General features: G+C 39.2%; 1 protein-coding gene across 4 annotated transcripts in view; it reads left to right on the forward strand.

Annotated features, from left to right (window-relative positions):
* LOC124241060 (methylglutaconyl-CoA hydratase, mitochondrial) overlaps positions 1-27,668 on the forward strand; it is a 150,756-nt gene that overhangs the window by 21,889 nt on the left and 101,199 nt on the right. For 3 of the 4 annotated variants that reach the window (XM_046664593.1, XM_046664595.1, XM_046664591.1), the window contains one exon: positions 16,381-16,467. The exons of the other annotated variant lie outside the window; for it this stretch is intronic. In XM_046664593.1, coding sequence (XP_046520549.1) covers positions 16,381-16,467 — 87 coding nt within the window. The remainder of the gene's footprint in view (positions 1-16,380; positions 16,468-27,668) is intronic. 4 annotated transcript variants of the gene reach the window in all.

A 27,668-nucleotide genomic window follows, 5' to 3' on the forward strand; every position in this document is an offset into this window, starting at 1 on the left:
CTAAGTAATATTTTATGCTCTGTAGGTACCATTTTCTTTTTCAGAAATAGGAAGTATATATTAGTGATAATTTGCTGACTTATCTCCATGCTTCTACTCTTGCCCCACTATAGCATGTTCCCCACAAAACGGCCCAAGTGATCTTAAAAAATATAGATCACCTTGGGTGGCGTAGTGGTTGAGTTCGGTGCGCTCTGCTTCGGTACTCCAGGTTTGCGGATTCAGATCCTGGGTGTGGACCTACACCACTTATCAAGCCATGCTGTGACAGTGTCTCACATACAAAATAGAGGAAGACTCATAGATGTTAGCTCAGGGGCAATCTTCCTCAAGCAAAAAGAGGAAGATTGGCAACAGGTGTTAGCTCAGGGCTGATCTTCCTCACCAAAAAAAAAATGGATCACCTCACTCCCCAGCTTTAAATAATCATCAGAGATAAAATGTGTGGTGGGCTTAATGATGGCCCCCTAAATAGGTCCATGTCCTAATCCCTGGAACCTGTGAATATGTGGCCTTATGCAGCAAAAAGGACATCAGATATGGATAAGTTAAAGATCTTGAGATGGGGAGCTCATCCTGGGTTATCCAGTGGGCCCAATATAAAGTCAAGTGTCTGTATAAGAGGGAGGCAGGAGGATTAGAATCTGAGAAGGAGAAAGGTGAGGGGAAGAAGTTGTAGTGATGCAGGGAAGGGGCCACCAACCAAGGAATGTGGATAGCTTCTAGAAGTTGAGAAAGGCAAGGAAATTCTGTTTTCTCTAGTGCCTCCAGAACGCAGCCATGCCAACTCATTTTAGATTTGGAGCTAGAACTGTAGGATAATTCCACTAAGGTTGTAGTTACTTGTAGGAAACTGATACCAGGTGTATGGGTCTTGCAACTCTGGCCACCCCACCTTCTCTTGCTCCATCTCCCTCTTTTCCTTTCTCCCTCTTGTCCATTCTGCTTGGTCCTGCAGCCCTTGTTCTCTGCTACACAAAGCTCATTCTCCTCTCAGAGTCATTGTACAGTCACGTGTCGCTTCACGATGGGGATATGTTCTGGGTGATTTCGTCATTATGTGAACATCACGGAGTGTGCTGAAGGGGAACAGAATTTCCCACCCCAAAATTTGTCTCTTTAACATGAGGATTATTTTAGACTGATTAGTATTATTATTTATCTATTTATTTTTGTGAGGAAGACTGGCCCTGAGCTAACATCTGTTGCCAATCTTCCTCTTTTTGCCTGAGGAGGATTGTTGCTGAGCTAACATCTGTGCTCGCCTTGCTCTGTTTTATGTGGGATGCCACCACAGCTTGATGAGTGGCGCTAGGTCTGCATCCGGGATCTGAACCTGTGAACCCCAGGCCTCTGAAGCAGAGCATGCAAACTTAGCCACTATGCCACTGGGCCAGCCCCTAAGCTGATTATTTTTAAGAAACTAAAGACTCAGAAAGTTTTTCTTGTTACCTCTCCCGTAACTGCCTAAAAGAATTCAGATAAAAACACCTGTCTCAGGAAGAGAGCTGTCACCTTCGCATAACGTGAACTAGGAAGTCGACAGGGAGGGACCTAGAAAAGCCTGTTTATTGGGCTCCCCTCTCTGTTCCTGTGGCCAAACAAACACTTGTCTTCCAAACGTTTGCTCCTTTTCACCTACCTGTGAATTATCTTCCTTCGCTTTGAAGTCTCTGAGGCTCCTCACCCCTGTCTTCTTTTGTCTTTAGCTGAGGATGGTTTGTAGGTGAGGGCTTTGGCCGTCTTAGTGAGTTACTTGGTCAATTTAATTCTTAGACCAGCCAGAAGAACCTAGAAGGGTGGAGGAAAGTTTCTTCCTCCCCTACAGTGCTTACACAAACCTAGATGGTACAGCTCACTAGATGCCTGGACTTGGTGGTACTAATCTTATGGGACCACTGTTGTATTTGTGGTCCATTGTTGACCAAAGCGTCATTGTGTGGTGCATGACTGTACTCAGTGTTCCCTTTACTTGGAAAGGCCTCTGCTCAAATGTCATCTCCTTAGAGAGTTGTTTTCTTGTCAGTTTAGCCAAAGCAGGCCTCCCTACTTCCCCCTACCCTCTGTCACATTTTCCTATTTTAGCTTCATCTTTGCACTTTTCAGTTCCTGAATTTACTTTTTACTTGTTTATTATCAATCTGTCTCCTGCAGATAAGCTGATTGCCTGAAATTGGGGCAGGGGCTCATTGCCTGGCCCATTGAAGGTACTTAACAGATGGTTCATGGGACAAAGAATCGACAAATCTTTGCTGTTGGGGAAGTAACATTGCAGAGTGTCATGGTTAAGTAAAACAAGCTTGTCTTTTGGTCCATACGTGTGTAGGTGGCTTGTGGGGTGAAGGAGAGTGACTTGTTAAACTTCTGCCTCCTCCCTAACCCTTCTTCACCTTACCTTTCTAAACAGTGGGCCTGCCTTGGAGGAGCAGAGCTGCGCTATTGGGGTGAGCCTAGGATAGGCGCCTCCAAAGAGCAGGCAGCTCAGCCAGAGGGGCTGGCGCGGGCTGTTCTCCTGTTACTCCTCCAGGCCTCCCACGTAGGTTGTGCTGCCTTTGGTGGGGCGGAGGGCAGTGGAGAGCACTGGGGCAGAAGAGGTCCTCCGTGTAGAAGGCCCTCTTGCATGAGGCGGGGTGCAGTTCAGCCTGTGGCCCTGGGTCAGGGTTGGTAGAGCTCCAGCAGCTAGAAAAGCAGAGCTGAAGAGACGAGAAGAAACTTGGATTTTTATCCATCTTCTTCTGGCAGTTGGTGTTTAGCAGCACACTTAGCTTTCTGAGGAGTTTCCTTGGGAACCAGAGTTAGTCTAGACTAGGTTCGGCAGACTTTTTCAGCTAAGGGCCAGATATTTCAGGCTTTGTGGGCCTCCTGCAGTCTTTGTTGTATATTCTTTTTTGTTTTTAATTTTTACAATACTTCAGAAAAAAGTAAACACCATTTTTAGCTTGAAGGTCATAAAAAAACTGGGTGCAGGGGCTAGCCCCACGGCCTAGTGGTTAAGTTCAGTGTGCTCCACTTTGGTGGCCTGGGTTTGGTTCCTGGGCATGGACCTACATACCACTTGTCGGTGGCCATGCTGTGGTGGTGTCCCACATACAAAATAGCGGAAGACTGGCACAGATGTTAACTCTGGGCGAATCTTCCTCAAGCAAAAAGAGGAAGATTGGCAACAGATGTTAGCTCAGGCTGACTCTTCCTCAGCAAAAAAAACAAAAACTGTAGTGTGCTTACCCTTTGTCCAGACTAGATTCTTTTCTTTTCTCTGCTTGTCCAAGTCCATTCCCTGGGACCTGGTGCCTGACCTGAAGCTGGAGGAACCAGGCTGAGTCCCATTGAGCTCCACAGGAAGACGCTAGAGGTCTGGCCCTTGGAGGCTGTCTCTCTTAACATACAGTGAAAGTGCCCCGTTTTCTTGTGTGATTGACAAATGGTCCTGCAGAAAGCTCTACAACTCACAGTTGTACAAGTATTTTGTTCAGTGATAGCGTCATTTGGGTGGATGTTAGATTGAAGGCCTCTACCGATTAGGATAATCTTGAGGTTTAGGTTCCTGAAAACCCCCTGATTAGAATTTCCATTTGAATAACTTAGAGCTTCTGGGGTCAAAATAAGGTTCGAGAGATGGAGATAGTATTTTCACATTCTCTAAAATAAAAATAAAGGCAATATGATTAATAAATTAAATACCAATTTCTAATAATATTATATACTTTCACTTCTTATCTCCTCCTAACTGTGAACTTTTGGTGATTTTCTTGTCTTGAATTACATGAGATATCTGTAAATTGGTTTTGTTTTTTGACAGATAGGGCAACCCCTACTAGGTGTCTTTCTTAAAGTGTTGTTTTGTTCCAGCGGGCGGTTACTCTCCTGGAGGGTCTGCCTGGCCCTTGTGAGCCTTGTTCTTAAAGTTTCTGTCTCTACTGAATGCTCAGGGTGTTCTGTACATCTCTTGATTCCTGCTGGTTATAATGTGAACACCAGGAGTTGTTCAGACCACGGCTCCCTGGTGACGTTCTTTCTCTGATGATTGCCTCTGAATGGGCAGTTTCAACTTAAAGCTTATGGCGACCCCGTGCAGCTTATTGGAGCTCTTTCTCTGAGAGGCTCTCTCCTCTCCAGTTCCCTGTCCTGCAAACTCCAGCTGCCCAGCCTCCCCAAACTCCCATCTCCGCATATCAGCAAGACCACTCTGCTTGCTCTATTTGGGTCCCCCTGCCTTGCCCCCTAGCCTGTAAAGTGCCTTCAGAAAGAAAGTTGGAACAGTCAGTGTGCTCCCAGATCAGTGTGTCATTACCTGTTGCTCAGCATCTGACAGACATTTCATATGTTTTGAGGGTGAAGGGCTAGTCCAGCACCACTTACCCATCGTCGTCAGGGGCTGATGTCTCCAGTCCCGTTAGTGGGGATGGCATTTAAGAACTAAGATCTGGGTGCTCAGTGTGCTCATTGTTCCTTGCGTCTCTTTGCTTCTAGGCTCTCTTACCAGACAGAGCTAGGAAATATGTAGATAAAGTATGTTACATACATATACACAGATATTTACATCAGTCTGTTTACATGTTGACAACTGTGAGTTCATGCTGATAACTCCATTTCTAGTTCATCACCACAGGGTTCATTCTCATCTCCTCCCATTCTATATTTGTAGTATCTGCAATGTATATACTCACTTGCTCAATCCTATAATATGCAGAAAATAGTTTCGGAATTACTGATTAATACAACTGTGATAAACACACTTTCTAACTAGAGTTGAATATCTACCTAGAGTATTTACATCTTTAGACTGAGGGTATAGAGTTAAAATACTGTGTTGAAAAGTTATTTACATTATTTTTCCTTCAATGTAATTGTTTTATTCATATGAAATAAAGTTAGGTTTCCTCACTCCTGTTTATTTTACCTTGAATATGTGTAATACCAATATGGTTTCCAAAGTCAAAACTATACATATGAGTGTCACTACCCACTTCCCCCCTCCAGTCCCTCCCATCTGATTCCCATCCTTGAGAGTGTTAATGAATCACATTGGTTTCTAGTTTATCCATTATATGCTTCTTTTTGCAAAATAAAAGGTATACTTGTTTACCTATTTCCTATTCTTTCTTATACTAGTGGCTTTCTGTATATACTCTTTTTCCATTTTACTTCTTTCAGTTAACAATATATTCTAGAAATCATTCCATGTTAGTTCATAGAAATGTGATGATGGCTGGCAGTGTATGAGGTTAATGAGACTTTCTCGAGATGGAGGTCTTGGCGCAGTTTGCATGCTGGTGGAACTGACCTTGGTCCTGTTGGAGAAGGAGAAATGACACGACTTTACGAGAGAAGCCTTTGAGTAAGCCAGAGGGCCTGGGATGCTGGATGGAATGGGGGTTTTGGTTGGTGAAAGGACACTTTCAGTGATCGTTGATATAGTTTGGTTAATAGCTACCGTATTAGTTACTGTTTTCTGTTTGTTGCCCCCATTCTTTATTCCTGTTTATTTTTTCTACTCCTTTTCTTCCTTTAATGGTTTTAATTGAGTGTTTCATATAATTCCATTTTCTGTCATTTTTTTAACATATCAGTTCAATATATATAAATATATGTATATATATATATATACACACACACACACACACACACACACACATATATATATATATATTTTTTTTTTTGGTGAGGAAGATTTCCTGAGCTAACCAACCTTTTTCTTTTTTTGAGGAAGATTAGCCCTGAGCTAACATCTGCTGCCAATCTTCCTCTTTTTGCTGAGGAAGGCTGGCCCTGAGCTGACATCTGTCTCCATCTTCCTCTACTTTATATGTGGTATGCCTGCCACAGCACGGCTCAATAAAAGGTGTGTATGTCCACACCTGGGATCCAAACCAGCAAGCCCTGGGCCACTGAAGCGGAGTGTGCAAACTTAATTGCCATGCCACTGGGCTGGCCCCACCAATCGTCCTCTTTTTGCTTGAGGAAGATTGTTGCTGAGCTAACATCTGTGCCAGTCTTCCTCTATTTTGTATGTGAAGTGCCTCCACAGCATGGCTTGATTCGTGGTGTGTAGGTCTGTGCCTGAGATCCAAACCTATGAACCCTGGGCCGTCCAAGCGGAGTGTGTGAACTTAACCGCGGCACCACTGGTGAGCCCCCAGTTGTATTATTTTTCTAGTTTTTTTCGTTGTTGCCCTAGCGTTTGCAATATACATTTTTCATTAATCCAAGTCCACTTTCAAATAATACTATACTGCTTGATTGATAGTGTGAGTACCTTATAATAATAAAGTAATCCTAATTCCTCCTTTTCATCTGTGTCATTGCTGTCACTCGTTTCACTTATATATAAGCAAGCATAAACATATATGTGTGTTTATTAACATATATACATACATATACATAAGGTATATTCATAAGTGTACATAATCATTGTATGTATATGAGTACATTGTTTCCATTATTACTTTGAACAAATTCTTACCTGTTAGGTTAATTAAGAATAAGAAAAGTAAAGCCAGCCCTGATGGCCTAGCGGTTAAAAGTTTGGTGCTGTCACTACCCCAGTGGCCTGGGTTTGGTTCCTGGGTGCAGAACCACACTACTCGTCTGTCAGTAGCCATGCTGTGGTGGTGGCTCACATAAAAGAACTAGAAGGGGCTTACAACTAGAATATACAACTGTATACTGGGGCTTTGGGAAGGAAAAATTAAAAAAAGGGCAAGATGGCAAAAGATGTTAGCTCAGGGTGAATCTTTCCCAGCAAAAAAAACCGAAAATGTTTTTATTTTACTTCACTGATTTCTTCTCTGATGCTATTTCTTTCTTTCTTTAGATCTCAGTTTCTGACCTGTATTATTTTCCTTACCTTTAAAGAACTTTCTTTTTTATTTTTTTGTAACATTTTTTGCATGGCAGGTTTATTGGCAACACATTTCCTCAACTTTTGTTTGTCTGATAAAGTGGTTGTTTCTCCTTCCCCTTTGAAGGATGATTTTGCAGGGTAAAGAATTCTAGGTTTAGTGTTTTTTTCTGTCAACACTTTAAATATTTAACTCCACTTTCTTCTCGCTTGGATGGTTTCCAAGGAAAATTTGGATGTGATTTTTATCTTTGTTCCTCTATAGATAAGATGCTTTTTCCCCCCTCTGGCTTCTGTAAGAATTTTTTCTTTATCTTTGATTTTCTTTAGTTTGAAAAATAATATGCCTAGGTGTTTGTTTTTTTAATCTTGTTTTGTTTTTAACATTGGTGTTTTTGGTGTTCTCTGAGCTTTCTGGATCTGTGGTTTGGTGTCTGATATTAATTTGGTGAAATTCTCAGTCGTTGTTTCAAATATTTTTTCTATTCCTTTCTCTCTTTCTTCTCCTTTTGGTATTCCTGTTACATGTATATTGTCCCCTTTGTAGTTGTCCCTCAGTCCTTGGATATTCTTCTTTTTCAGTCTTTGTTCCCTTTGCTTTTCAGTTTTGAAAGTTTCTGTCCTCAAGCTCAGAGATTCTTTCCTCAGCTCTGTGCTGTCTCCTAAGAAACCCGTCAAAGCCATCATTCATTTCTGTTGCTATGTTTTTGGTCTCTATCATTTCTTTTTGTTTTTTTCTTGGGATTTCCGTCTCTCTGCTTGCAATACCTGTCTGTTCTTGCGTGCTTTCTACTTTTCCATTAGAGCCCTTAGCATATTAATCATAGTTGTTTCATATTTCTGATCTGATAATTCCAACATCTCTCCTCAGTCTGGTTCTTGTTCTGTCTCTTCAGACTGTTTTTGCATTGTGGTATGTCATATTTTCTTGATAGCTGGATGTGATGTACTGGGCAAAGGCCTTGCTGTGAACAGGCCTCTAGTAATGAGGTGGTGAGGTGTAGGGCAGGGGAAGTGTTCTTAGCCCTCTGATTAGGTCTCAGGCTTTTAGTGAGCCTGTGCCTCTCAACTGTGGACTTCCAAGTCTTTCTCACTTTTTTTCTTCCCCTTTAGGTGGGACTGGATGGCTAGAGTGAGCTGGTGTTGGATATTTTTCTTCCCCCAGGCCAGTTAGGCTCTGATAAGACCCCAACCAGGTTAGGCTCTGGTAACTAGTTACCCCTGCAGGCAGGCCTTGTTCAGAACAGAGTGCTCTGGTATTTCAAAACGATTACTTTTCCCCTCCCACTGTGAAAAGCAGGGGGGGATTTTTTCCAATATTTACTTTGAGAAGCTCATCTGGCTCCTGGAGGTAAATCTCACACAATCGTTGAGTGTCCCTGGAGTTTTAGCCCTCAGAGTTTTCCTACTGAGCCTTCAGCAGTTTGTCCGTAACAGTTCCGGCTTTCCTTCTGGCGTTGGTTCCCACTGCTGTGAGTCTGCTCTGGTATGTGTCATCCTCCAGATCTGCCTGTCTGTCTCTTCAGTTTGGGGACAGTGCTTTGCCCTGTGTCTTCACCTCTCTTTTGGATCCTAGAAGAGTTGTTGGTTCAATCTGTTCAGCTTTTTACTTGTTGTTAGGACAGAGTGGTGACTTCTAACCTCCTTACATGGGGAACGAGAAACTGTGAGTCTCTATGACTTTTTATAGATAGAAATTATATATTTAATTGGAGTAAAAGGTAGTTTTAGATCTTGGATGAAGAAATCTGAGCTAAAAGTACTTAAGAGTAAGTGTTGTTATTGAAGTTCTAGAAGCTGTGAGGGTAGTTATAACAAGAAGATTGTGTTCCTGAACTTTACTTGGTTCACACCTACTCTAAACCTCGCTAGAAATTTCCTGTGATAATTAGGGCTAATCCTTATCCCCTCACCAATTAAGATCTCATCACTTGAAAACAGATGTAGATGGAAGCAGGACCTATTTCTTGCCATTTGTAGTATATCATCTAGTGGATAATAAGTATCGGTTAAGGTGCTCTCAGCTTCATGTTACAGAAAAATTGATCACAAATTGACTTAAACTATAAGGCTGTTAGGATTGCTCTACTCCAGTGATTCTGGATCTTTCTGAAATTCCTTTGGCTTCATTCTCTTCTTTATGCCAATTTCATCCTCAGCTTGGTAACCTGAAGCTCAGTAGTTCTGGGCGTCCCATGTATGTATGACCATGTTTAAAGGAAGAGGAGAGAACCCTTCTGCCCAATTCCAGGCTGGAAGCCTCAGCTTGATCTTGATTGGACTGTTCAAGGGAAGAAACTATGTTGATTAGCTCAACTCAGCCAGGGCTCACCCCTAGATGTGGGAGTGGGTTTAACTTCTTCCAAAGTACATGGAATGTGGGAAGTAGGGTGGAGGACAGACTCCAGAACAAAACTAAGGCTACTGTTAAGAAATGGAAAGAGGGCAGTAGATGCTAAGTAGATGGCCAATATTCATGCATTTTTAACACTGTCTTCATTAGGACCCAACTATGAAGAAAACATATGGATTCCTTTCTTTCTTGGATTGATTCATTTATTTATTGATTAAATTTCCTGGTGGGGAGCCTGCCATGTGCCAGGTGTTGTGCTAAGATCTGGGAATACAGCAGTAGATAAGACAGAAATCACCTGGTCTTATGGAGCCTCCATAGCTGGGGGTTAGGGGCAGTGAGTAAACAAATACTGTAAATGTGTGCTGGGTCACATAAGTGCTCTGAAGGCAGGTGAAACTGGGCAAGAAGAGTAGGAGTTCTTGTGACTGACATGGAGGAGCTGTTCTGTGTATGGTGAAGAGGGAAGGCCTCTCTGAGAAGGAGATAAATGAATAGAGTCCTGAAAGAAGTGAGCTAGTGAGCCTTGTGGATATCTGGGGAAGAGTATTTCCGGCAGAGAGGTAAGCACATATAGAGCCTGGAGGGGACATCATGCTTTGCAAGATAATGGGAGAGCAAGAAGGTTAGTGTCTCTGGAGCAGAGTGGACAAGAGAAGAGTGCTAGGAGGTGGTGTCACAGAAGTCATAGGAGTCCAACTCACATAGAATTTTGGCTTCTCCTCTGAGTGAGATGAGAGTCTGGGGTGTTCTAAGCTAAGGAGTGACTTATATGACTTAAGTTTTAAAAGGCTTACTCTGGTTGTGTCACCATTTCAGAACTTCTGTCTGCAGTCCCCTACAGTTACCATTGTACTTGGACCAGTGTAGTAGTAGTGGAGGTGGTAAAAAACTGTTGGATTCTACATATATTTTGAAGGTGGAGACAACAGAATTTACTCATGAAAAGGAGGGTATGAAGGAGAAGAGTCAAGGTTTACTCTGTTTTGATCTGAACACTGGAAGTTACCATTAACTGAAGAGTGGAAGAATGCAGGAGTCTGTTCTGGGGAGGAAATGTCATAGTTGGGGGCCGGGAGGGTTTATTGAACTTGAGATGCCTATTAGACATTCAACTGGATATGTCTAGTAGGCAGTTGAATTTAGGAGTCTGTAGTTCGGGGTAGAGGTCTGGGCTTGACGTAAAAATTTGGACATCGTTGGTATATAGGTGGTATTTTGACTTTTGAGTAAATGAAATAAGAAAAAGAAAACTAGTCAATCCAGAAGATGGTTAAAAAACAGAGAGGGAGGTGAGGGGAGAAGAAAAAGAACTAATGGGCTAGAAATTCAGATCCATTACTGATCATAGTTAATATAAGTATACTAAATTCTTTAATTAGAAGACAAATAATAGCTGACTTTAAAAAAGTTATCAGTAAGCTGCTTGTAAGAAATAGCTAAAAAATAAGGACATAAGGTGAAAGTTAAAGGGTAGAAAAAGATATACCAGTCTAATACTAACTAAAAGAAATCTGGTATAACTATATTGGTATCAAATGAAATAGACTTTCAAACAGATTTTTATTAGAGATAGTAATTACCAGAGATAAAGAAGGTCACTAAATAATGATAAAAGGTTCAATTCCTCAGGTAGATATAATAATTCTCAACTTTTATGCCATTAGAAACAGCCTCAAAATATGTAGTGCAAAAATTGACAATAATGTAAGGAAAAAAGGGCAAATCCACCATCATAATGGAAATTTTTACTCCCTTTCTCAGTAATTAATGGATGCAATAGGAGAAGGTCAGTAAGTCTTTAGAAGATCTGAATTGGTCAGTTAATGAGCTTAACCTAAGTATCATCAGATCCCCTGGACCTAGATTGAGTTTTTGAGTTTCTTTTTTGAACAGTTCTACTTGTGTGGATTGATGTTTCATGACTTTTTTTCTTTCTTAGAGGTCTTCTGAAGAACAGAAAATTGACTTTAAAAAAGGTTGATTCATTTTCTCTTGCAATTACAGTATGAGTCCACTGAACCTTTTTATGAAGCTAAGATGCATTATAGGTTCTTATATGATTATATCTTTATATTGGTAATTTCATCATCCTAGGAGTGATTTTGTCATTACTCATCAATTATTCCCAACTATGCTAAGAAAGACTAAAATAAGAAAATGGAAGAATGACGGAATTACTTAGAAAGATGATGTAATAGTCAAGTCATTGCTATTGCATTATCTTTTTTTTTTATTGCATTGCCTCAAGAATTGCATTATCTTTTAAGAAAATATAAACGAAGTTTGGAGGCACCATTTTTCTAGTCTTTGTTTCAGCTTTCATTGAACACAGGTGAAAATTTAGAATTTTTGATTTTCTAGCCGTAATGGCCAAGAACAGAAAAGGTAACAGAGAAGACATTTCACAGTTATTAGATGGATAAAATAATGATCAAAAGTGACAGCAGGACTCTCTCTAATCATGATGGTGAAGTTGGTCATATGAGTGAAATCTTAGACTGTGAGTCATCAGATGACAATATCCTAAATGAATTTTCTTGAACTCAAGAATTGATGAGTGAACAGTAGATTTCTCTGGTTTATATAAAGGAAATAAGGAATTCGCATCCAGTTAGTCACTTGGTAAGAAGGACTTCATCATGCAGTATTTTGTGACAAGAACTTGGACCATCCCATTTTACTAAAAGGCTGTGTGATGGTATTCTTGCATTTCATATAATATTTGTGCATGAATATTTACTTGACATAGCTTATAAGTGAAAAGTGTTGAAGGCAGATATGCATACAAAGGTGATAGGAAGGGAATAGATGATATAGAACTGAAAACAAATCATTGGCTTGGTCATTCTAACTGATGTTTATAAATCTAAAAATGAAAATATTTCACAATCATGCAGTAAAGAATGTGGCTGTCCTTTTCTCAACAAAATTATGAGCCATAGAAATTTTCAAAAGTACTGCATTTCTGTAATGTGAGTGCAAGGACCAGAAGTAATGATCACCTATTACAGATATATTTGAAATCTGGAATCAGTTTTTATAAAACTGGATATTCCAGGCCCACTCATGTCAGTTGATGAACAGTTTCATTCAAATTATATAACCCTTTTCACGTGTGTTTGTGTGTGTTTGTGAGTATACACCTTTTTCACCACCTTCCTCCAATTCCCTCCCTGCCCTCCACCTGTGGTAAGTGCGAGTCTGATCTCTTTTTCTGTGAGTTTGGTTTTTCTTTCGTTTTTTTTCAGATTCCACATTTAAGTGAGATCACAGATTTGTCTTGCTCTGACTTATTTCACTTAGCTTAATGCCTTCAGGGTCCATCTGTGTTATTACAAATGGTAGGGTTTCCACATTTTTTAAGGCTGAGTAGGATTCCATTGCCTATATATACCCCAAGTTCTTTATCCATTCATCCATTGATGGACACTTAGGTTGTTTCCGTGTCTTGGCTGTTGTAGATAATGCTGCTGTGAACATGGGGGTGCAGATATCTTTTCAAGTTAGTGTTCTCATTTGCTTTGGATATAGTCCCAGAATTGAAATTGCTGCATCATTTCATAGTTCTATTTTAATTTTTTGAAGATCCTCTGTACTGTTTTCCATAGTGGCCACACCAATTTACAGTCCCGCCAACAGTGCGTCATCATCATCATCATCACCATCAGCAGCATCATCAGCTGTTCCATCAGAGCTGCCAGTAAAAGTCCATGCAACTTTTTTTTTATTTTGTGAGGAAAATTGGCCCTGAGCTAACATCTGTTGCCAACCCTCCTCTTTTTGCTTGAGGAAGATTGTCACTGAGCTAACATCTGTGGCAGTCTTCCTCTGTTTTGTATTTGGGACGCCACCACAGCATGGCTTGATGAGTGGTGTCTGAGTCCTCGCCCAGGATCTGAACCTATAAACCCTAGGCTGCTAAAGTAGAACATGCGAACTTAATCACTCCACCACTGGGCCAGCCCCATCCATGCAAGTTTTTTTTTAAGATGAGCTGTACAGGCGTGTGTCACTTAATGACAGATATGTTCTGAGAAATACATTGTTAGGTGATATCCTTATTGTGTGGACATCATAGAGTGTGCTTACACAAACCTAGGTGGTATGCTTACTACACACCTAGGCTGTATGGTACTAATCTTATCATCCATTGTTGATTGAAACGTCATTATGTGGTGCATGATTGTATTATAGCGGTACTGTAGCTCATGGGAATGATTCTCTAAAGAGGGATACTGTTGATGATGCCAGCCGGGAAGAGGATAGTTGCTGGAGTGATGTCCCTGTGGAGACAAGAAGGAGTGGAATCTAGTGCCTAAGGGGCTCATTTGGCCTCCGTCATGAGTTAATCCATCTATAGTAATGGGAGGGAGGGCAGAGTGTATGGGTTCAGATTCTGGTAGGTGGACAGATTTGGTGGTGGGTGCTGGTGGAATTTCTCTTCTGAATACTTCTGTTTTCTTAGTAAGCTGGTATCAGATTGGGTAGGAGGTTTTGAGGTTTGAGGAGGGAGGGAAGTTATGAAAGGGACTGTAGATGAATAGGAGAGTGAATGGAGTAGGGAAACACAGTAGAATTGCCAAGCAGCATAAGGGCTCGCCTGAGGTGAGTGGTCATGGACTTAGACAATTTAAAAAGTGAAAAAGTATTTACTTTTTGCTTTTTTCTTTTCACTTGAGGAAGATTTGCGCTGAACTAACATCTTCCTTTATTTTCTATATGGGTCACCACCACAGCATGGCTGATGAGTGGTATAGGTCCATGCTCGGGATCCGAACACGTGAACCCAGGCAGTCAAAGGAGAGCATGTGAACTTAACCACTATGCCACAGGCCAGCCCCTACTTTTTACTTTTTAAACAGTGAATTTAGAAATACCAGTCCTCAAATAAAACTTTGGATGCTGTCATATAAAAAATTCATGATCTCAGAAGGAGTAGAGGTGAAACTATATTTTTAGGTTCTGAATGTTTGAGTTTTCAGGGTATGTTTCCTAAGTAAAAACAAAAAGGATATTAAAACTTTTAAAAAGTAGTCTCGAAGTTACAGATGTTTCACGTTCCATGAAGAAAGGTAATTATTTCCAAAATAAACCTTGAATCCTGAAGTCTCACATGGTTGTGTGGATGAGGCTGTACTGGATAACTGGAACGTGCCTCTCACACCTCTCTGCTAGGGCTGGTGTGCAGCAAAGGGGCCACACCTGTCAAGAGCAAACCTTGATTCCCTTTAGCTCCTGGCATGGCTTCCGGCAGCCTGGTCTCTGTAACCTGAGTGTGGTTTTCAGATCATGCTGTGTGGTCACAGAGTCAGAATGCTGGAGAAAGCCCCCCATAGGAGCACTAGGTGGTGTGTTGGAGGGCACCCTAATGGTGTAACCCACTGTGAGACCGGAGGACTTCGTGGATCTCATGATACAGTTACGGGGGCTCCTTTAGGACCACCTCATCCAGAGTTGCTGTCTCTCCCATAGACCTCCTCTTCACTGCTCTGCTCCTCTTTCTCTGTTCCCCTCCCCTGTATTGTGCTACATTTAGCTACTTTTATTAACCAATATGTGTTAGCCAATATGTACTAAGCAACATTTTCTATTTTCAATTTAAAATTATATTCTCAATGTTAAATGACAGTGAGTTGAACCATTGTTTCTTTTAACAAATACATCCTACTAGTTCAGAATTTGTTTTGGCCTTACTAACATTTTTATTCTGTGGTAAATTTTAATTCTTCATAGGAAAAATTAATTATGAAGACATATATAGGCATCCAAAAATGTTGAAAGACCAATATATTGAGTACCCACCATGTAACTTAAGCAATACAATACTACAAATAAGATTGAAGTCTTCTGTGTGCATTGCCAGTCCCATCTCTCTCCCTCCAGAGGTCACCGCCAACTGAATTTGCTATTTATAATTTCCATTCATATTTTATATCCCTAAATATGTCTTATTTTAAAAACTTATATAAATGGTTATTATCCTGTGTATCTTTCTGTAGTTATGTATAATTATAAATTATATGTATTATATTAACATGTATTGATATATATAATTATATATATGTCCTTCAACATTGTTAGATTTATCCATATTTATACTCTTAATTCCTTCATTTTCATGCTGCACGTATAATATTCTTTTATATAAATATGTCCCAGTTTTATTAATCATTTTGGTGGATATTTACTTCCAGTTTTTTGCAGTTTTACGTGTATTGCATTGAATGGTAAAGTATGTATTTCCTTGGGCTCATGTTTGAGGGATTTTCTAGGGGTTGTATACCTAAGAACTGATGGGTTGGGAGGTATGGGCTTTGTCAGCTGCAGTTCCCGGTCCCCCCAGAGGTGTATGGGCTCAGAATGTCCCGGTGTCAGCTGCTGCTTGATGCTATGTTCAGTCATGATCAATTTATAATGGACTAATAGAGTAAGTAGCTGAGTGTGCACCTTTTATGGTTACTTCGTCTATTTATTTAAATGGGGACCTACCTTTTCGGAGACAGTTTAATTTTATTGAAGAGGATGTCTTTGTTGAGTCACAGAGTAAATGATCCCTTAAGAAATCCTTCTGTATATTTTTCTCAGTTCCAGAGTTATGCTGTGATAAACTCATAATTATGAAGTTGTTTGTTCATACTTTAAAGCCAGTGATTCTCAAACCAGGGTGGGCGTCCCTGAAGTCGGAAGGGTTTTCACAGCAGTAAGGCCTGGTTTTCACCCTTTTCACTGGGTGGACATTTGCACCGATGGGGCAAAAGCGCAATAGTGGGTAAAACTGCCAGCCCCTCTGCAAGAACCAAGGAAGTGGAATCAATTTGTAGTCATTTATGTTAATATGAATAGGTTTATTTCTATTATTAAGTGAATAAATATTTCACAAATTTTATAGTTTCGGTTTCTAATAGAGTAACTATTGATAGGTATAAGCTAAACAAAGTCTCTTCTTCTAAGAGTGTAAAGGGATCCTGAGACCACGAAGTTTGAGAACCACTACTTTAAGCACATGGTAGGTGTATGAACAGACAAATATTCTTCCTCATGCTGGGCTTTGAGAAGGAACACTTAACAGATAAATTCAGTCAATCTTCAGTTATATATATGTGAATCTTATGTGAATTTTCAGTTCATTGCCTTAAAATTTTGTTTATAACTAGATTATATTTGTAAATAAAATGCTTTGCAGGTGCTGACCTTAAGGAAAGAGTCAAAATGAATTCCAGTGAAGTTGGTCCTTTTGTCTCCAAAATAAGAGCAGTGATTAATGAAATCGGTAAGCACAATTAAATTCTCCTTTTAACATGCTGAAGATGGCCTGAATGTCAGATTTAAAATGTTGCACACTGTCTTTATATAAACTTTGGCCAAGATACTTATATAATTAGATAAGTTTGACCCATAGCTAGTTGCTGTAAAACAGCATGTAATATATTTCATTTTAAAGATTGTGAAAAATATTTTATAATTAATGATGCCTCCTACATATGATGACATGGCATATGAAGGTAGTTACTAGAAAACGAGGAGAATAATTTGGCATGAGCCTTTGATTTAAGTATCTGTGTCTCTTAAGTAATTGCATACACAAACATATTTAGATTTGGAATTTTTTGTTTTTTACGTAAACAGGATCATATTATTTCCTTAGAATCACAGACTTCTGTGTAATATTTATATCTCAGTACATATCAATCTACTTTATTATTGATACTTTTTAATATATTGCTGCATAGTAATCCATAGCATAGTCTTATCCAGAATTTTAAATTATTTCTTCATTAATGAACATTTAGGGCTTTTTGTCGTTGTGTGTTGTTCGTAATAAAGTGGTGAATCTTTGTACCAAGTCTTTCAGAATGTTAGTATGTGTACTTATAGGATGATTCCTAAATATGGAATTGCAGTTCTGAGTATCATGTGTTCATTTTATATTTTAATAAATCCTGCCAGATTATATTCCAGAAAGATTGTAATAGTTTATATTCCCATCAGTTACGTGATGGTACCTGTTTCCTCATATTCCTGACAGCAGTTAAAGTTGCTATTTTTTAAGTTTGCCAAAGTTTAAAAAAAAAAAAGACATCTTAGCATTTTAATTTGCATTTCCCCAGATGCTTGTGTGATGTTTCATCTTTGCAAATAAGACTTGCTTTTCCCCTTCTGTAAAGTGCCTTTTCACTTCCTTCATCCTCTTTTCTAGAGCATGACTACTTATTAATTCAAAAGCCATTTTTGTACTAACCTTTCGTTGTTAAATGTATTACAGATATTGTCTCCTAATGTGCCACCCTAATTCAATTCCAATAGCTTTAAATTGAAAACTTTTAGTATCTAGAAGGTACTAAGTTCCCTTTATATTCTTTCTGTTTTTTCCTTGAAGATTTTCTTTGGTAATTCTCACACATCAATTGTTTCAAATGAGATTAGAATTGTTAGTTTTTAAAGCAAAGAGGAAAAATACTTTGTGGGCTTGTGATTGAAATTTCAGTCTTGTTTAGAAAGAACTGACATTTTATGACGAATCTTTCCATCCATGATGTGTATAGCTCTTCTTTTGAGGGGGGGGTCATTCATTTTTTTAGTGTCCTTCAAGAAGGTTTTCGTCACATTGGTCTTCGTCTTGTATCATTTTTCCTCCTAAAATTTATTCATAGCTATTTTATGGCATTTATGCTTTTAAATGGAATCCTTTCCTTTCATTTCTTTTGAAGTCTGGTTATTGTATGTCTGTAGGAAAGTTATTAAATTTTATGTACTTATTTTATATCATGCCAATTTACTAATTACTTGTATTATTTATTGTTATTTTTCAATTTCCTTGCATTTTCCAGATGAAAAGTTCATTATAAATAATGCAGTTTTCATCTTTTTTCCCCCAACATTTTAGTCTTACATATTTTTCATATATTTTCACATTGCTGAAGTCTCTTGGTACAATATTCACTTGTTGAAGTGAGTGTCTTCATCCTTGTCTTTATTTGACTTTGACGAATGCTTTTGCTATTTTGCCAGTAATTACCAAGTTCAGGGAGTTTTCTTCTATTTTAACCTCTTAGGAGTTTGTTGCTCTTTTTTTAATCAGGAATAAGTATTAAAATTTGGAAACTTTTTTTGATGTATGTCAGGATTACAATTGTGTATGTTAGACTTCACCTTATTTGGCCATTGTTGTACTGAACTGTGTTGGTGGACTTAGCGCTGCCCTGGCCTTGCTTTACTGCAGTGAACCCTGCCTTGTCCTTGTGCGCAGTGCTTATGGTGGTTTGTAATATGCATTGCGAGATACAATTTTATAGATTTTGATAGAATCATAAATGAGACTTATTTTCTAGTTTTGTTTTTTGTTACCCTTTTCTGGTTTGGTATCATAGTTGTACAACCTTCATAGAATGAGGTGAAAGCTTTCCATCTCTTTCTGTGCTTTATGTATAGGAAAATCATCTGTTATTTGAAAATCTAGTAGAACTTGACCGTGTAACATCTATCGGGGTCTTGTATGGTTTTCCTATTGTTGTTTACTTGTATTTTTTTTTAGAGGTAAGTTTTAAAATATGTATGTTTTGATTTCTAGACTGCTTGTTGTTGACTTTCTACCTTTTTTATCCTGTCTTGGTATTATTGGAGGCTCTCCTCTGCTTCTCTCTCCAGCTTCAGCCTCATGGTAAGATGTCTCCTAAGGCAGAACATGGACTTGGTTTCCATGTTGGTCAGAGAGCTTGACCTTGGAAGTAAAAGTTGATGCTGTCTATAACTGTATATCGTCATGTGCCACATAATGACGTTTCAGTCAATGATGGACCACATGTACAACTGTGGTCCCGTAAGATTAGTACCATATAGCCTAGGTGCATAGTCAGCGACACTGTCTAGGATTGTCTCAGTACGCTCTATGATGTTCACACAACGATGAAATTGCCTGGTGACACATTTCCTAGAATGTATTCCTGTTGTTAAGTGACACATGGACTGTATATGCTAGGAGGAGTGGCTAAGACTGGTCCAGTTATAAACATTACCTTGATGTTTCTTCCAAGCCTCTTGCTATTTTATTGATTCTGAAGTTGGGATTTTTCTGGGACTTTTTAAGTGAAGAACTGTTTCTGTTTTTGCAGTGGCATTTGTTTTCAGTGTTGGTAGTTGTAGCATCTCTGTTCTGGAGCCTGATCCAGTCTACTTTTTTCTCTCCCGTGAGTTCCCCAATATTTGTTAATGATAATTTTTATTATATTACAATGGATATAAAATTTTTAAGTTGTCTTTTGTGAGATTTTGAGAGGCAGGTGGAAACTAAGTGTCTTGATGTAATCAAGTTAATATATTAAACCAAGAACAGGCAAATGTTTTCTTAAAGGGACAGATAGTAAATATTTTAGGCTTTGCAGGACCATTATGGTTTCTGTCACAGCTACTCAACTTTTTTTTTTAGAGACTGTATTTTTCTAGAGCAGTTTTAGGTTCACATCAAAATTGAGGGGAAGGTACAGAGATTTCTCATGTACCCCTTGCCCCTACATATGCGTAGCCTCCCGCATTAGCAACATCCCCTACCAGAGTGGTACATTTGTTACAGCTGATGAATCTACATTGACTCATCATAGTCACCCAAGTCCTAGTTTACATTGGGGTTCACTCTTGGTGGTGTATACTTTATAGGTTTGAACAAATGTTAAATGACATATATCCATCATTACAGTGTCACACAGTATTTTCACTGCCCTAAAAATCCTCTGTGCTTGGCCTTTTGTCTTCTCTCCGCTTCCCCAAAGCCCCGCAGTGCACAGTCTGTGTTCTAGTTGTGGGTCCCTCTGGCTGTGCCACGTGGGCTGCCGCCTCAGCATGGCCTGATGAGCAGTGCCACGTCTGCACCCAGGATTCGAACTGTCGAAACCGTGGGCTGGCGAAGTGGAGTGCACAAACTCAACCACTCGGCCATGGCACCGGCCCTGCAACCACTTTGTACTCTCTCCAGTTTTGCATTTCCGGAACGTATATAGTTGGGATCATACAGTGTGTAGCCTTTTGAGATTGGCATCTTTCACTTAGTAACATTAATGTTTTCTCCATATCTTTTCATGCCTTGATATTTTACTTATTTTTGGCCCTGAATAATGTTCTAGTGTTAGGATGTACCACAGTTTACTGATCCATTCACCTGTTGAAGGACATCTTGATTGCTTCCAGATTTTGGCAGTTATGAGAAAGCTGCTGTGAACATCTGTGTGGAGGTTTTCATGTGGACGTAAGTTTTCATCTCCTTTGGGTAAATACCAAGGAGCATGATTACTAGATTGTATGGTGAGAGTCTGTTTGGTTTTGTAAAAAACTGCCAGTCTTCCAGAGTGGCTGTACTATTTTACATTCCCATCCCAATGAATGACTTTCTGTTTCTCTGCATCCTCATCAGTATTTGGTGTTGTCAGTGTTCAGAGTTTGGCCATTCTAATAGACGTGTAGTGGTGCCTCATTGTTGTTTTACTTTGCCTTTCTGTGATGCCTTATGATGTGGAGCATCTTTTCATGTGCATATTTTCCGTCTGTATATTTTCTTTGGTGAGGTGTCAGGATCTTTGGCCCAGTTTTTAATCAAGTTGTTTGTTTTCTTATTGTTGAGTTTTAAGAGTTCTTTGTCTATTTTAGATAACAGTCCTTTATCAGATGTGTCTTTTGCAAATGTTTTCTCCCAGTCTGTGGCTTGCCTTCTCATTCTCTTGACATTATCTTTTGCAAGGCAGAAGTTTTTCATTTTAATGCAGTCTAGCATATCCATCATTTCTTTCATGGAAATGTGCCTTTGGTGTTGTAGCTAAAAAGGTATCACCATACCTGAGGTCATCTAGGTTTTCTGCATGTTATCTTCTAGGAGTTTTATAGTTTTGTGCTTTACAGTTAGATCTGTGATCCATTTTGAGTTAATTTTTGTGAAGAGTGTAAGGTCTTTGTCTTGATCCATGTTTTTGCATGTGGTTGTCCAGTTGTTCTAGCGCCATTTGTTGAAAAGACTGTTCCATTGTATTGCCTTTGTTCCTTTGTCAAAGATCATAGACTGTATTTATGGAGGTCTGTTTCTAGGCTCTCTGTTCTGTTCCTTGATATATTTGTCTAATCTTTTGCCAATAACCACGCTGTCTTGAATACTTTACCTTACTACATCTTGACATTGGGTTGTGTCCATCCTCCAACTTTGTTCTTCTCCTTCAATATTGTGTTGGCTATTCTGGGTCTTTTGCCTCTCCGTATAAACTTTAGAATCAGTTTGTTGATATCCATAAAATAATTTGCTGAGATTTTGATTGGGATTGCATTGAATCTATAGATCAAACTGGGAAGAACCGACATCTTGACAGTATTGAGTCTTCCTGTTCATGAACATGGAATGTCTCTCCATTTTTTTGATTCTTCTTTGATTTCATGCATAAGTTTCTTAGTTTCCCTCATTTAACTCTTGTATATATTTTGTTAGACTTGTTTCTAAGTATTTCATTTTTGGGGGTGTTAATGTAAGTGGTATTGTGTTTTTAATTTCAAATTCCACTTGTTCATTGTTGGCATTTAGAAAAGTGATTGACTTTTGTATATTTACCCTGTGTCCTGCCACCTTGGTAAAATCGCTTATTTGTTCGAGGAATTTTTTTGTTGATTCTTTCAGATTTTCTGCATAGTAGACAATCATGTCATTTGCAACCAAAGACAGATTTATGTCTTCCTTCCCAGTCTGTATTACCTTTTATTTCCTCTTCTTGTCTAATTGCATTAGCAAGGTCTTCTAGTACGATGTTGAAAAGGACAGGTGAGAGGAGACATGCTTGTGTTGTACCTGATACTCAACTTTGACATATAGTGCTAAAGCAGCTACAGAGAGCATGTAAACAAATGTGTGTTTCTCTGTTCCAGTAACACTTTATGCATAGTGAAACTTGAATTTCATTTAACTTTCATGTGTTATGAAATAGTATTTTCAATTTGATTTTTTTCAGCATTTTAAGAATATAAAAACTGTATTGGCTCGCTGGCTGTACTAAAACAGGCACTGGGTCTGATTTCCTTCCTTCCTCTCTTTCTCCTTCTCTCTCTCTCTTCTGTCTCCCTCCCTCTCTCCTTTCTTCCCTTCCTCCCATCCATCCATTCATTCATCCATCCCAAGTGTCTTCTATCTTCTTTATTTTCCCTGTCTTTTGGAACTAATGCTAATCTTTCACTCTTTTGTTTATGTATTTTAAAAAATCTGTTGACTTCCAGTTCTCATTTGGACAACTTGCTTTATGTTTGGCTCAGGCCTTTTTTTTATGGGTTTTGCTTTTCAGAGTTTTAGAGGCCTTAAGGCGTCTGTATCCTTTGCTAGGGAGCTTAAAATGTTGTTCATGGAGCAGGAATGGAGCATAAGACTTATAAATGAGTTGGAGGGTGGAGGGAGTAGTAAGAAAAACAAAACAAAACAAAACCCAAAAGAAAGTTCTTCAAATCCTAAAAAATGTAAAGAGGAAAAAAGAATCTTAGGACAAATAAAATGGTAAGATGTTGAAATAAGTCCAGTAATTACCATTAATGTCAGTTGATTAAACTTGCTATTAAAAGACAGAGATGCTTCGATTTGATTAAAAAATTTAAATCAGCTGTGTATTGTCAATAGCCACCACTGGTGTAGCTTTTTTTATGCCAGGAGATTACTAACCAACAGAAACAGTTAAGTCAGTATACACTTTAAGATAAAAAGCTTTATTAGTAAGATAGTCACTGTGTATGATGGAAGGTTAAATTTTTCAGGAAACATAACTCTAAACTTGTATATACCTGAAAACAAAGATCTCAGAATATCCGAAGAGAAGCTATATTGGATATATATAGGATAAATTGGCAAATCCTCCATCAATCCATCTCTCCCAATTTATCATGAGGTCAGCAGACAAAAGTTAACAATTTGGACAACATAAATATCAAGTTTGGTTTAATAGACTCTTAAGCCCAAATTAGAGAATATGTATACTTCTCATGAACATGTGAAACATTTACAAAAATGTATCATGTTCTGGATCCTACAATCTCTGTTAAATTTCAGAAGATTAGTGCATAGAGACTGTGTTCCTTGTCCACAGTGCAGTAAAGTTAGGAACAAAACTGTACATAATATAGAGATTTAAAAACCATATATTCATAAAATTAAAAAGAATTATTAAATAACTTATGGGTCAAAGAAGAAACTATTAGGGAAAAAAGTTCTAAGACTGAATGAATATAAAATTACTGTATATCTAAATTTTTTGGATTTGTTTAAAGTGGTAGTTTGAAGGGAATTCATATCATTAAATGCGTAAGTTAGCAAGGGAAAACCACCGACAATAAATAGCTAAGCATTACCTTAAAAAGTTATTTTAAAAGGTTATAAATCCAAAGAAAGTTGAAGGGAGACAGTAACACAAGGATCAGAAATCAGTGAGGTAGAAGCCGGAGATGCACTGGAGATGACCTGCACCAGGCCGTGCCTCTGAACAAAGGAGAGTAAAAAGCTGAAGACAACCAAATTTTAATCATAGGAGAATGGATAAATGTTTTGGTATATTTGTACAGTTGGACTGTAGACAACATTGCAAATAAATGAATAACTTAGACATGTAACAACATGGATGCATCTTTGAAACATGTTGAATTAAAGCAATATGATATAATTTTTTATAAAACTAAAAGCATACGAAATGGTATATAGTCTATAGATATGTGTAGGCATAGAATGAAATCGCATACATGTGCACACAGGAAAAATAAGAGGATGGTAAACACAGACTTCACGTTGGTGATTAATTTTGGGTTTGAGAAGGCAGGTAAAGAACACAAGTGTGGATAGGGTGTTAGTCCTCACCTAGTTCTTACTCTGAGTGGTGATTTTAAGGGCGTTTGTTATTATTATGCTTTGTCACATGTGTATGCTACATATTTTCTTTATAATTGCCGAATTAGATGAAGCTACTTTTGAAAGATTCATGTATCTAGAGTTCTGCAAACATTTGTTATTTCTTGAATAATTTTCTATGTTTTTCCTTATATTCATTCTTATTTTTAAGAGAAGCCAGAATTCTAGATTTTTAGAAAATATTTCCTAGTTTTAAGGTTTTTCAAAGGAGAGAAAAAAACCCTTTAAATGTCAAACAAAATTGGTTTATGGACCAGATTCTGCATATAGGCTTCCAGCTTTCTCTTGGTTCTTATCCACTAGCTCTGCTCACATAGTTAGTTCATTTTCTGTAGAGAAGGCCTTCGTGGGGTAATTTTTTCCTCTGAGGAAATGGCTTATCTGGTGGATGTTAATGGATGCTGGTGGAGGAGGATCCTGCATTGTTCTCATGGGGCTTTTTCGTATACAGATATGCTGGTGCCTGTTCATATGGACCCAAGACGATTGTTGTTTTCAGGAATTTTGTGAGCTGGTTGCCACAACCATAGACATCTTGAAATTGGCCATTGTAGCAATGTCAGAAGTGGTACAAATCAGGGTCCATCTTGCCTGTTGGATATCACTTTCCCTCTTGCCCCCTGTGTGTTAGCATTTTCCACAACTGAGGACCTGTCTCTGGGGTCTGAAGGGTGAAGGCACTTTCTTGGCCATGATGACTGCTGTGCTCTGCTTGTGTTTAGTGAGAGAGAGTCTGTAAGAAACTTACAGGTACTGGACTCATTTGAAAACGATTCTGTTTGATTAAAATGGAGATCAGAAAGTACGTCTGTATTTTATTCAGTCACTAAATTCCTTAGTTTACTGTTCCTAGCTTCTTAGAAAGTCTCTTCTTAAAAAGTAACTCTAAAATCCTAGAACAAAATTTAGTCATTTTGCTCTTTTCAAAGAAAGAAAAAGTCATATGACTGTTTTTGAGATGTTTCATTCCAAAGAAATGGTGAGTTCTCAGATTTATAAAAGGTTAACATTGTAACAAGGTCCCCTTACCCCTTCCATGTGGGATGTCCAGGTTGAAAGCAATAAGTGATTATTTTGAAATATTTGTTGTTAACGTGCTGTGAAGTTGGCTCTGACTCCTGGCAGCCCTGTGACTGAGTGCTGTCCACAATGTCCTGCCCTCACCAGGCCTCCTCAGCTCCTGTAGACTCGTGCCTGTGGCTTCCTTTATGGAGTCAGTCCCTCTCCTACTTGGTCTGCCTCTTTCCCTGCTGCCTCCTCCTTCTCCCAGCATTACTGTCTTCTCCAAAGAATCCTGCCTTCTCACGATGGGCCCAAAGTAGGGCAGCCTCACTTTTATCATTTTTGCCTTCAGGCTTAGTTTGCTCTGGGACCCACTTGTTCCTCTTTCTGGTAGTCCAGGATATCTGTAGAGTTCTCCCCCAATACCGTATTTCAAATGAATCCACTTTTTCCTGCCAGCCTTCTTCACTGTCCAGCTGTCACATTCGTACATAGTAATTGGGAATTCGGGGGTGTGGATAATCTTAGCCTTGGTCTCTAAGGACACTTCCTTATCCTTGATGATCTTTCCTAATTCTTTACTGCTGCCCTTCCGAAGTCTCAGTTTTCTCTTGATTTCTTGGCTACAGTCTCCATTTAAATTGATGACTGAACCAAGGGAAACAATTTCAGTGTCTTCATTGTGTACATTAAAGTTGTGTAATTCTGTAGTCATGATTTTTGTCTTCCTGATGTTCAAGTGCAGTCCTGCTTTGAGACTTTCTTCTTTCACTTTCCTCAGAAGTCGTTTCCAGTCATAGCTGCTTTCTGCCAGTAAGACGGTGTCATCTGCATGTCTTAGATTGTTGATATTTCTTCCACCAGTTTTCGCTCTTCCTTCGTGTGAGTCAAGCTCAGTTTTTCATTTGCTATGTTCTGTATGCAGATTAAACAGATAGGGAGGTAAAGTGCACCCTTGTCTGACACTTTTGCCTATAGGAAACCATCCTGTGTCTCCATGTTCTGTCCTGACAGTGGCTTTTTGTCCACAATACGGGTTGCACATCAGGACAATCAAGTGCTGAGGCACGCGCATTTCTTTCGGAGCAGTGCAGAGCTTTTCATGATCCACATAGCCAAAGCCTTCACTGGAGGCTGACCTTCTTCTGAAATTCTCTGGAGCACTCCAGTAACTACCAAAAAATAATCAGTTAGCTCCCCTGTGCCTGTCCGTTTTCCAAATCCAGTGTGGGCATCAGGCATTTCTTGCTCCATATGAGGTCAAAGCCTTTGCTGCAGCACGTGGAGCATCACTTTACTTGCATGGGAAGTTAGAGCGATGGTCCTGTAATTACTGCGCTCCTTGGCAGCTCCTTTCTTGGGGATTGGGATGTATAGGGAGTGTCTGTAAGTCATTGTTTTGTTTCCCATGTTTGTTGGCATATTCCTGTTAGGATTTTGACGGATTCAGTCTCTGTGGCTTGAAATAATTCTATCAATATCCCATGTACCCTTGGTGATTTACTTCTTCCCAGGACTCAGAGCAGCTTTCGCTTTCTAGGATTATGAGTTCTTCCTCCTGGGCATCTTCTTCAAAGATGTCTGTCATTCTTTTGTCTCTTCTGTATTGATCTTCAGTGTACTGTTGCCACCTTCACTTTACTTTCTCCTGATCAGTTAGTGTGCTTCCCTGTTGGTTGTTCAGCATTCCTAATCTAGTTTAAATTTCTGTTTGATTTCTCAAATCTTCTGAAGAGACCACTTGTTCTTCCTTTTTGTTGTTTTCTTCTGTCTCTTTGCATCGGCCATTATAGTGGTTCTCTTTATCTCTATGTGACAGTCCTGAAGTACTGTGTTCAGGATTCTAACCTTGCTTTTGTCACCTTTTACTTATTTGGCTTCTCGCCTGTGCTTGACAATTTTAAGCGTTTCTTGGGTCATCTGTCTCGATTTTTCTTCTCTTTTCCCTTCAGGCACGGTCTTTTTGCACTTTTAGTAACGTTTCTGGTTTCAGGCCACAGTCTTCTGGGCCTCCGTCAGTGAAGTTGAGCAGTGCAAGCCTCTTGTTTATGTGGACTTTATAGTCGTCAGGAATGTTGTTTACGTTAGATTTCGGCCCTGTGATTCTTTGAGTACTCTTCTTCGGCTTTGCTCTGATATTTGATGCTAACATTTCATGGTCAGCACCACAATCTGCTCCTGGTCTTGTTTTGGCAGAGAGAAAACTCCTTCTCCATTTCCTGCTTCCAGTTGCGTAGTTTATTTGACTTCTATATTGACCATCTGGCGATGTCCATGTATACAGTTGGTCTGTTCAGTTGCTTGAAATATTAGGCATCAGCAAGTCGGCACTGAGGCATAGATGTGAAATGATCCGGATCTAATAACAGCTGTTGTTCGTTAACTTACCACCCCTTCTCGAGCTGTACGATGCGCACCTTCCTTCCGGTTTTTCACTTGCGGCAGTGGGCACATCATTATTAGGACCACCACTGTGCAAATAAGCAATGAAGAATATGAGGAGCAGAGGTATTAATTACCTACTGATGGCCAGTCTTGTCTATTTAGATGATATTTCATGAAGAGCTAGA

This window comes from Equus quagga, chromosome 6 (genome assembly GCF_021613505.1).
Source record: "Equus quagga isolate Etosha38 chromosome 6, UCLA_HA_Equagga_1.0, whole genome shotgun sequence".
NCBI lineage: Eukaryota > Metazoa > Chordata > Mammalia > Perissodactyla > Equidae > Equus > Equus quagga.